This window comes from Dermacentor andersoni, chromosome 1, assembly GCF_023375885.2.
Source record: "Dermacentor andersoni chromosome 1, qqDerAnde1_hic_scaffold, whole genome shotgun sequence".
Taxonomy (NCBI): domain Eukaryota; kingdom Metazoa; phylum Arthropoda; class Arachnida; order Ixodida; family Ixodidae; genus Dermacentor; species Dermacentor andersoni.
This window is the reverse complement of record NC_092814.1, coordinates 30,884,120-30,896,158: the sequence shown is the minus strand read 5'-3', so window position 1 is coordinate 30,896,158 and position 12,039 is coordinate 30,884,120. Positions and strand designations below refer to the sequence as shown.

The 12,039-nt window shown below is 44.2% G+C and overlaps 1 protein-coding gene across 1 annotated transcript in view; it reads right to left on the bottom strand.

The window, feature by feature from the left end:
• DIP2 (disco-interacting protein 2) overlaps positions 1-12,039 on the bottom strand; it is a 193,013-nt gene that overhangs the window by 59,375 nt on the left and 121,599 nt on the right. Inside the window, 2 exon segments of the mRNA XM_050194228.3 lie at positions 3,205-3,289; positions 5,485-5,612. Of these exon segments, the coding sequence (XP_050050185.1) occupies positions 3,205-3,289; positions 5,485-5,612 (213 nt within the window).

The window sequence follows — 12,039 nt, the reverse complement described above, 5'->3', positions numbered from 1 at the left end:
AACGTGCCGAAAAGCACAAAGGAAGTGTCCCTCAGATTAAGTGCCATGTTCAATGCGAGGAGCTACGTTAACAAATCGGGAAGATAACCTTGGGGAAGCCGGTCTAGAAAGTTGCTCACCGCTCGCTGTAATTGGCCTGCATCGCAATAAAACATCGCCCCTAGCTTCGTTGCACTTTTGTCAGTGCAAATTGACCAATAACTTGTCGAAAACACGAAAAATCCAAGCATTGCCAGCAGCGAGTCAAACTGTCAACATGGCGGGTCAATGCAAGCTGGTGTTTCCCCGGTGTTTTTCTTGAGCCGGTCATGCTCAATTCGCGCCATTCAATTTTAGACAAGCAGTCTAAATGCATGGTAGGGTAATTGAATTTTGTTCCTAGACATTCTTCAATGGCGCAGACGAGACGGTGTGCCAACACCACACTCGAACCGTAGAATTAGCACAGTGTCGTCGACAACGGTGTGCCGAAAAACTCGTTTTGCTAACTTCACGGCTGCACACCTCGGGAAAAATTTCCCAGTGATCATGCAAAGCCCCTACTACAAAAACGTTCAATTTTCACGATCGCGCTGCTTACCCACAATGAGCGGCTAATCGTTTTTAGACCACAACAAACACAACCTCTGACTTGAGCCATGGCATTTGAGGTGTTTTCCAGTGCAATACTCTCGTAGTGTTCCGTGACCTCTGCACCCACCCTATAAAAGCGGCCACTGCCTTCCCCCTCCTCATTCTCTTTCCAGTCTGCAAGCTGTTTGGACACCAGTCCAAACAACTCGCCTTGATGTCAACTCCTCACCTCCTCGCTGCCAGTTTCGACGTCGCTGCTCCTATAAAGCTGCCCTCTTCTGGCCTGCCCTCTTCTGGCCTGCCCTCCCAAGCACAATCTTCCACCAACGGGTGCTCTCTGCAGTTCCTGTTTCTTGGTCTCCATAACTCTGATCGCCTTTCTTCCGCTACACGTCCAGCCGATGCCAAGCCCGCCATCGCAACCGTCGCCATCACCAGCGTGCACTGATGAGGAAAGCGAGATGCCCTGACGACATTTTGAAGCTTCTGCTTTCTGCATCGCCTGCCACGTTCAGTCACTTCGGCGTCGACGGTGCATGCATTTGGATCCATTCTGCAGGCCATGTGATTGTATGTTATTCAGAGTGCTTCTTTAGGTGTGCCTCGCGTGTGCTTTTGTTGTCTACAGTGATAAATGGCTCTGTCAGTCTCCGGGTGAAGTGTCAGACTTTGGAGCAGAAAGTTCTGCTGATAAAAGAAGTGGAAAAAGGCGGCCGGTGGAAAACTGACATCACAAAGAAATTAGGCATACTGCCCTCTACTTTATCAACTGTATTGAAAAACAAGGAAGCTGTGCTGGATGGTTTTGAAAAGAGCTTCTCGGCGAAGAGAAAGAGGAATCGTGATTCGAAATACCCCTAAGTGAAACGTGCACTTCTACAGTGGCTGAGGAATGCCAGGAGTGCAAATCTCCCCGTACATGGACTTGCACTTACTGTAAAAGCTGAAGCTCTCGCCCTCCAAATGGGCCATAAAGATTTCAAGTGCAGCAATGGCTGGCTTGAGCAGTTCAAGAAACGATATGGCTTGACCTCAAAGTCAATCGTTGACGAAAGCATAGCCATGAACCGTGACACTGTAGACATATGGCGCCAAGATTGAATCCAAGCTCTACTTGAAAAGTATGAAGACAAAGACATCTACAACCTAGATGAGGCTGCATTTTTCTACAAGATGCTACCGAATTGCACGTTGACTACCGCTGGCGGATCCTCATCCGGAGGAAAACAGGGCAAGGAGCGTGTCATGGTGCTGTTTGACGCCAATGCAACAGGTGAGGACAAGCTTCCCTTGCTGATACTGGGGAAGGCGGACAAGCTGCAGTGCTTCCGAAATGCAACTATTCCCAAGGAATGCATCTACAGAAGTAACAAGCGAATATGAATGACTGCTGCTATTTTTGAAGGCTACGTGCACCTTTTGGATAGATGGTTCGATGCAAAGAATCGGCAAGTGCTTTTCATAATTGACAATTGTCCAAGCCACAGGAAGAACGACAACCTCAAGATGATCGGTGTGGAATTTTTGCCTGCAAACACAACCGTGGTACTGCAACCAATGGATCAGGGCATCATTGAGCCCACCCGGAAGCTGTACCGCAAGGCTCTTTTGCAGCACATGCTCACAGCGTATGACGCCAGCAAGACGTACAACACTGATTTGCTTGGTGCGATCCATTTGCTGAACTTTTCATGGAAAGAACTCGCACCTTCAAAGGTCGCCAACTGCTTTGCACACGCCGGCTTTTCCAGCGCCGTTGTCAGTGACCCTGACGATGAAAGGACTTGCAGCGATCTGTACGAGGTTGTTCATAAAATTGGTGGCCAAGAGGTAGAAGGCAACTTTGAGACATTCGCATTGGCTGACACTGCTACTCCCATGGTCGCCCCAGTGATGGATGCGGAGATACTAATTGACACTGTTGGTGGCTTGACGAGGACGAAGAGCCGGCGGACGAAGAGCCACATGAAGTGCCCACTACGGTGCAGATGCGGAAGTACCTATGCCTGCTGAGAAATAAGGTTGAATGCATGGGCGGTGACCACGGCCTCGTGCAATGCTCGGTCAAATTAGTGCAGGGGTTGCTCGCGCCCAGTAAGAACTTGAAACAGCCAAAGCTCCCTGCCTTTTTTGCACCTGACTGGTAGCCATGGTTATTGATAATAAAATAAGCCGAACCATATCTGTGGCTGGGCTCAGACAACCAATTAGCAAACAGCCATATGATGATGAAAGCACCATTTTTGCCATCAATAGCTATACATGCCCAACATTTCATAAGCCGGTGGAAATTGCAGCAGGCACATTCAAACAGAAGATAAAAGAGCAAGAGCAGGCTCCCTTTGCTCAAGAAAACAACACTTTCATCATTGTTACCAACACCAAGGCCACAAAATTGATCCAATGTTTTTTTTTTTTTAATATTAAATAAAAGACATAGTTTCCTTACATGCCTCTGTTGAATAACTGACAAGATGGGAGCATGCAGTGGACATTCCAGGCAATGTGAGACAAAATAAATTCCATCCATTTGGCAAACGCTACTTCAAATTCTCATTTTTAAAATTCAGGCATAATCTGTGCAAAACATTTCCCACTTGAAGTGACCTTCATTATGTTTGACACACTCACCTCCTCCTCAGTGCAGTCTGGCCGCTGTTCAGCAACAACACAGATGCGCTCATCCCGGAGTACTTTGATTGAGAACACAGCAATCCTGAAAGAAAGCAAGTTACTTTTATGAGCACTCATGCTTTTCGTGCTATAAAGCACTAATAAATAAAATGTCATGCTTGATGTGCCTTTCCGACCTGATACATTAAAGGGACACTAAAGGCAAATGTTAAGCCGAGCTAGATTGAAGGATTATGCTTCTGTAATAATGAATTCTTCAGTTGTAATGAAAACACAGCCCTTGTAAGTGAGATAATGAGGAAAATATAAAATCGGTGCGGCACCATCTGTTGTCGACGATAGTCCCTCTTATGTGTGGTGTCAGCACCTCAGATTCACAAAGACAGGCCGTGACCCACCATTGCAAACAGCATCACTTTTCTCTGCTTACAACGACCAAGGCGGCAACATGTGGCAGTTAACCACCTTGCTGGCTCCGGCAGCAGGGCTCAAGGGACCGTAACTGGTAACCTGAACCCAATCAGAGCCACAGAGTGACTCACGCAAGCTGTACACCCTACACCCACCAAGCAGTACGCTTCGTATATAGAGCTAAATAAAGAGTTTACAAAAGACATAACAACGGCATAGAGGGTGGTCACGTGGAGATGATGTCAAGTCCTCTGCTTTGGTGTGAGGGGTTCAAATTGAAAAGCAGCAGCGGGACCTTCGATGACAATTTCCTAGGCAAGAAACTGATATACTGTTGGCATGCAGAAAACTATGATAGACTTCTAGACGAATATGCTGTTGATCTAGCTTGACTTAATACTTTCTTTTAATTTAATATCCCTTTAAAGTGGAACCTTGTCAATATGATCCTGCTTAGACTGCAGCTTCAGCTGATAACAAGTCATGCTGAACCTCCACCTCACATCCCACTGGGAGCTCAATGTAGTACTGCATTTGCAAGAACATCCACTTTGTCCATGTCACCTTAGTACCTATAGATGAAACTTTCTGCCTTTGCCTTTTACACAAAATCGATTGCCAGCATTCCTTGCACAGTGAGCTCATCTATCCACAAGTACATATGAGCTGACCCCCAGTACAAAGCGGTATCCCCTCTTTGTCACACACACATAAAAAACACATCTTATTTCATTTATGCCACATACTAGTTCCCACTGGTAATGTATCAACAACCGACCTCTCTCTCGTTTGCCAGTCAACATTTCCATTTCTTCACAGTAAATATTGTATGTGGTGCCACCTTATAAGCTTGCCAGCGTGACCATGTTTCTTTTACAACAAATGTCATTATCACTGTACAAGCTGGTATTGTATTCTACTTTTCTATATTTTTGTTGCACTTATTACTGTTTGGATTATGCCCACTACCCTTAGTGCTTGAGGGTTTTAAAATAAATAAATAAATAAATAAATAAATAAATAAATAAATAAATAAATAAATAAACTGAGACTACAAATACGATCTGTGATGGAACTTTGCAGGTCTGTATTCACCCTACCAGATCAACAGTCTAGCTCTTTTGGAAAGTGCTTTCTTGAACTGTATTGTGTTGGCAGAACATGTATTGTGTCTGGCAACCATGTCATGCATGTTGGCAACCAGGCACAGGCAACCAGGTGGAGAATGTGCACCCACTTTTCTTTCGTGTCAATCCTGTGCAGTGCAGGTCTCAATACATGGTGTCAGAAGTTAAGCCTGTACATTTCTTGCAAAAGCAAGTAGAATGGAAGGCCTTCTGCCCACAGAGCGTCTGGTGTTGTCCACCTCGCCAATGGAAAACTGGGTCGTTTTGCCAGAGCATCAAGCTCTATTTCTAATGTTGTATTCATGTGAATAGGGTATTTATTCTCTACTTAATTTGTGCCAATTGATTCCACAATTGTTTCTTTTGACTGAGAGGCTTTACCAAACTGTGTATGCCATAGATCTACCAAGGAAATGCAAATTTGTGTTTTGAAAGAACGCTCCGCCACTCTAAATTGATGTTGCATTTTGTAGCACTGTCTTTTTATCATGCATTTTCTATGACAAAATATACTTCCAGACTACTGTCTAAAAGCCCAGACTAAACAAGTTTACTATTACAAAACTACTAGAAAAGCATTCGAAAAGTAGTTGCATTTAATTTAGAACTCTAAGACTTTCATATTTGATTTGGTTTTAAAAATAGGTATTTATACATGCCCAGTTAAAAGTGCTTCAGCTTGAAAGCCTGACACCAAAGTGACTTGGGTGCAGAAATAAACAAAGCTAAAAAAACCCACCTTCCCCTGTAGATGAACTTCATCGGCTCCACAGCCAAAACGGTAGCAATGAGGTCATCTGTGTTGTGTTTGCGTGAGCTGACTTGCATCAGGCCATCTCTGGTGCCGCAAACAAATACTAAGCCACCCTGAAAATACAAGGTGCAAGGTGCAATTACACACTCAGAATATGCTTAGAAAGATGTCATCCACATTTGATAAGGCCTGAGAACAAAAAGTTGTGATGAACATTTTCCACTGCCAGTTTCTATGGCACAAAAATAACTGCTGTCACTACTTCAATGACCTCATTGTCAATTAACAATTCCTTCTGTTTGCACGAAATGATACCTTAAACAAGAGTTTCATAAGCTGCTATGGCCACTTTTTGAATATGAATATATCTGCATTAATCTTTAAACTCCCAAGTTATTTAATAAAGAAGTGCATCAGATTTCGACAGAAGCACATTGAACTGTGTTGGTTGGTATATTCTGGAAGTTGAATGAAACAGCCCAAAAACAGAATGAATATAAGAATGGCCAAGCAATGTGCTGTACTTCTCTATTCTTGTCTCCATCCTGTTTTACAGCAAAACTGTTAAAGAGGCCCTTCGGTTCCATCAACTCACGAATCTTCTACCACAAGAAATGTCTTGAATCTTTCAAGCACAAGCGAAGTTAGACATAGTTATCGGGCCAATGAGCTGCTTTCTATTTCCTTTCATTTCCACTAGCACACTGGAAGCTACACAGGGGAGACGGCAAGGGGCACAAGGGAGCAATAACTTACTGGCCCCGCTAAAGGCTGAATGCAAGATGATTCGTGGCGGCACCCCACAGCAGCCCTGGTGTTTACGCTACACTTTTCATTTCAGAGGCCATTTGCAGCAAACACAGCAAAGCACAACTGTCATGTTTATACCAGCAGTGCAGAGATGAAATGGTTTATCGGTCTTTTTGAGACTGCAGACATATCTATTTTTTTTTTTTTTTTTGACTCAAGTGAGCAATAATTGTATTACTGAGACTGTCCTCGCAATGACAAAATCATCCAATGGCTCTTGTAGGTCCAGCTGCTTGTGATGACGCTACATGGCAGCATTGCGAAGAAGAAAGCAAGTGATTTTTCACTGCTTTTGACACAAGATTGTAAATTCTCTGCTGCATGCAGTCCAATAATGTTTGGATCACATCTTCACGGAAGCCTAAGATCAGCAACGTTTTCTTACTATGTTTGAAAAGTATTTCAGGGCCCCTTTAAGTTCCACAATATTATGTTTTTTATGTAGTGGCGGCATGGTCAGTATCAAAGGCCATTCGAAAAAAAGCCAGCAACACAGCCTGCATAGGAGCCCCTGAACAGCCGGATGACCATGGTGAGAATGCGCAGCGTGTGTCAAGTCAATGATGGATCATCAATAAGAACAGCTAGCAATGTAGCTTGCATTGCAGCCCCAAAGTGACGTTATGTCCAGGCCAGCAGAACACACAGCCAGCATCAGTAAAGCTGGTGCAGGATACAGGAACATGCATTGGTAACAGCGGAGACTACAGAAGTGCTAAGCTGAGATGTAGTGAAAGTTTGGAAGGCTCAGATAAAGAGAAGAAATTGCACTGGATATATTGAAGCACTTTCAGATGCTTGCGCAGATTTTTGGCACTAATAAAGCAGAGCTCAAGAACTTCTGAAGGGTGTGAAAACTACCATATTGTCGCGTGGTGGTGACGTTAAGAACACAGTAGCGATACTGTGAAAGGCAAAAAACTAACTTTTATTGGGCGAACCTGTGCCCACAAAAACAGGCTACACTTATAGCACAACGATAGCGGCGAACAGGGTCGGCGATCGTCGGAAATCTGATCAGCGGGTCAAGCGCGTCGGCTTTTATACAACAGTCGTCGAATGTTCCAGACTAATCCTTCAGACCCGCGTGCCTTCCACAAAGTTCTACACCATTCGCGTCACGCGATGAAATCAGATAACACAAGGTTCGGCGACAACAGACAGCCGGATGGAAGCATCGATAACTTTCCAGAAAATTCGGATACATGCAGGCGCATCCAGCGCTGTGCGATTACATTTGTTAGGCGGCGAAACGTGGTCGCCCGATAAAGATAAGTACACGCGTCAATATATTGCTTCATTGTCTTTGATGTATAAGTTACTCAGATATGCATATATCAGTGAAGGGTTTTGCACTGTTTTCAGTTTTCATAAAATTTCATTTTTTCTTTCCCAGATTTTTCATGCCATGCCATCATTCGAAAACTATATGTATGGTTCATCCCGTATATTCAACAAATATATTACATAAGAAAACCTGTCTTGAGAAAGGATTCTGAATATATATCAAGGTTTTAAATAATATTCTCTGAATACATGGCGGCATAGGCGGAGGATATATATATATATATATATATAACATTTAGTAACAGTTGCACTTGAAGAAAATGCGTGTGACCTCAAAGAATTGTTCACTGAAGTGACAGCCTTATATGAGTTTAAACAAGATCTCACAGGAGGAGACAGTTCAATTTCACAGCCCAACTTTTCTCACCCCACCAAGAATCTGGAGTCTCTCGGAGGTGTAATCTTCCTTCATGTAATTGTTGTACACTTCGCTATCACTAATACTGCTCCGCCTTTCCGGAGAAGCTGCAGGTTCTCTCTCTCACTTCCTCTTTTTTTTGTTTTCTGTGAGTACGAGTATTGACCCATTTCGCGGCAATCCCATGGGTGCCACCACATTTTCTCACGTGGTGACGCATCCACTGCTTGTCTCAGCTGTCTCCGTCACCTCCTTGTTTACAATGGTTGGGCCTGACACCTGGTGCGGCTCAGCAAACCTCTGTATTGGCGGATATCGTGGACGGTGACTCGGTGAATGACACGAAGCTTTGGCCACAGTTTCAGAGGACATGCAAGCGCTTTCTGTGCTCATTACGCCTTGTCGAAACGGCGCAAGCAGCGTATACGGTGCTTATAGTAAATGCGGCGCTAGAAATGTATTCCAAGCTGTCCAAACTTTATGCTTATAAATTAAATCAGGATTTGAATGTATTGCTCTTCATTCTTTATTTGGAAAACACTTTGAAGCAGTGACTTGTCACGTTGCTGACTCAGTAAAGTTCCTCAGTGCGGTCACTATCTGATTGTCTATTTTCTGTCTAATCGCTCGCGAGTGTGCCTAGTTTTGATAGATTTGTTCTTGCTGAGCACAAGGGCTTGGAACATAGATGGTTTGTACTTTGTAATAGCTTGTAGCAAAGACATATTATCAATAGTCACTCGCTTATTCTGTGGACTGCCATGAAACATCCAGCCTCAAACGTTCATGTGCTGTCGGTGCACTCGGCGCCACCGATGTTTTGGCACATTTATTGAAGTGTGCGCCCATTTACATATTCATGATAGGTTGGCGATACAGTGGGCGCAGGTTTGTGTGTGAGTTGGGCCAGATGAGTGTAGATAATGTGCGACAAGTTTACTATGCCAGGAAGCGGCACTACTCCCTTTGTCACTGTGTAACAAGCGATACCAACTCTTGCCGACGTTCTGGGGTTGAAGTACCTTCTTTGGAAGTTACCAATACAGCTCTGGCGGATGAGTCACGTTTTTATAACTGGGGAAAGGCCGTGCATCACGACGAACTGGCAACACAGGCAGTCCTTAAGTAGCAGCGGTCCGTGAACTGAGTCACACAGATTCATTCCATTTCTCAATATGTCGGTCACTATTTTTACAGCCGCCCACAGTGCTCACACCTCTTCCCACTACCATTCCATTTTACAGCATGAATAGAACACAGTGCGTTAGCGAACACCCAACAGCTGATCGCACAGAAGCAGAGCAGAAGTAATAGTTTCGTATTGGCACGCTTTCGCTGAGGCAATATGCGGCGCACTGCTGACAGCGCCATCTTGTTCCTCCGGAGCAAACTGCTCCGCAAAAAGGGTCAATAGAAACTTTTAGCGTGTCCGCTATTCCGGCAAACGGGGGAAGATTGCCGGATGTGCAGGGGTGTAATCATGAGCAGCTGGAGCGGTGCTGGTAGTGTAGTGTTCAACCAGACAAACACAGAGCGAAAATTGCAGTAACCCACTATATCCTACTTCGCTGCTGGAGCAAATTTTTGGCGGCGGCGTAATTGTGAACATGATTACGCTGCTGGCGAAAATTTACACCAGCAGCCAAGCAGAATATAGGAATTGGCTTTGTGTTTGTATGGTTGAGCTTTGCACCACCAGCTGGCGCCACATATCTGGCTGCTCACATTTATGCCCCCGCTCAACCGGTAAACCGCCCGCACTTGTCGGAATATTGGATGCACTAAAATTCTCTATTAAGCACTACTGTGCATGACTGCTGTTGATTCTGATTTCGAGTGAATCTGGCTTGGCCTCATTTCGTTTACTGAGTGAACTATAGAAGGTGTCCCAACTATCATGCAACAAGACTTAAAAAAGAGCGATTGCGTTACTCGAAGAAAACCTAGTGCATATTGTTTTCAGTACAGTGGAGTAGCCACCAGTAATTATTTTGTTACTGAGAGTTAATTACATAATTGCAATTAATTACCTAACTCGAGTAGTAGTGTCCTAATTATCATAGTGTCAATGAGGCATTTGTAGGCACCCCCTAATGATATCTGACTGCGGTGGCTTCAGCGACGTAGTAATTGCGCACAATTTTTCCCAACTGGTAAAGAAACCCCACGAAATATGAAAAATACCATGTGACCGCGCTCCCACCCGCATTATAAAGCAACTCCCTTAAATAAGCTGACTGAAAGCAACTGCTTTGCCTGTCGCAAAGCTGAAGAGACAGTGCATCTCCTTGATAATAGTACGGAAGGAGCACCAACAGCAGGTTTCACGGCTTCGCAGCTATTCCTTCCTCTAATTTTTACATTACACTTATTATCCGTCTCTCAAGGCCTATTGATCACACTGATAAGAAAAGCCCCTTGACAATACGGCCGAAGAGCCGCTCTGACCACACACGAAACGTGAAAAGCAATGCAATAGGATAGAATGTTTCAAAATCCTGACTCTGCTTGCACCACATCAGCTATATGGCTATATTTCGTGCCAGAAACTTGCTTTGGACCACAGCCAAAATAAAGCAACGGTTTATTTTTCATGAGAGCGTATACTTGCTGCAAAAACAAATTTGTGGCAAAAAAAATAAAACCGAAATAAATGGACCGGGAAGCAACCCATGTGTAGAGAAAAGGCAAAACCGACGCGTTCAAAAAGTAAATGTACCACTTCTAAATGAGCCGAATTGGCAATCGAGACAGATCTCCTTTTGCAGCTATGCAGTATTGAGTTCGCTTTATCATATCTTCAGTGGCTTTTTTGATGACTGACGCTGGAATTCTATGACAGACATCTGTTATCCTTGCCTTGAGCTTACCTGACGTCCATCTCAATCATATAAACATGATCTTTCACATAACCCCAAAGAAAGAAATCTAGTGGAGACAGGTCAGGTGACCTAGCCAGCCAATTTAAAGGCCCGTGCCTTCCAATCAATTGCGCATGAAAAGTTGCACCCAGTCAGTTTCGTGGTTGGCTGCTGCTGTGTGCTGGCGCCCCCATCTTGCTGATACCACAGAAGTGGAAGTCATGACAGCGGGACTTCACTAAGAAGCTCATCCACCACTCCTTCAAGGATTTTGTCCACATAATTCTGTCCAGTTGGTGTGTGATTGAAGAAGATGGACCAATTATAGCACTGGCGCACATTCTGCACCCCACATTGAATGATCACTGGTAGTGGTGCTGATTGCGCTTTACCCAGTGTGAATTGGAGACCCTTCAATAGTGTGCATTATGCAAATTTACCTGGCCATTTCTGCAAAAACTGGCCTCATCTATGCCCGTGATGTTGCTCAAAAAGTTCGGTGACTCATCGGCTTTTGTGCGTACCCGATTCGAGAAATCTAGACGATTCTGCAGGTCCCTGTCTTCCAAGCATTGGTGCTGGTTAAGGTAGTACAGGTGAAAGGCCGAGTCATTTAGAATTTTCCAAACTGATGACTTGGAAAATGGTACCTGGGTGTCCATGTCCCACACGTTAACATGAGAGTATGAGGCCATAAATGCTAGAACATTCGTGCGTAGGCTAGGACTAAAGAATTGAGTCCTCCGCCGCTGTTTCTGGAAGCTGCCGGTTTGTCTCAGGTTTTCATTATTTCTGATGATAGTCGATGCGTTTGGTCTAGTCTTTTTCACATAGTCATTGTATAATGTACACATTATCTTGTTTATTTGTATTTTCTACATCGTACTTGCTTGTTTCTTGTTATATTTGCTTTTTTCGTACATTGGATCATCATGTAAGCCGAACGCACTTAGGAGCAAGAGCCCCTGTCAGGCCAAATGGCCTTTAGCTCTTGTTTCCTCTTTCTGTAATGAAGAAAGGAAATAAACTTCAAACTTCAAACTTAGTGCCACACTTCCATGACTGATATGTATTTGTGGCCTTCCTCTTGTTGCCATTTGCAGCTCCCAAGGCAAGGATCATGTTCTCCTTCTGCTCATTAGAGAAAGGCATGGCGACTGGGAT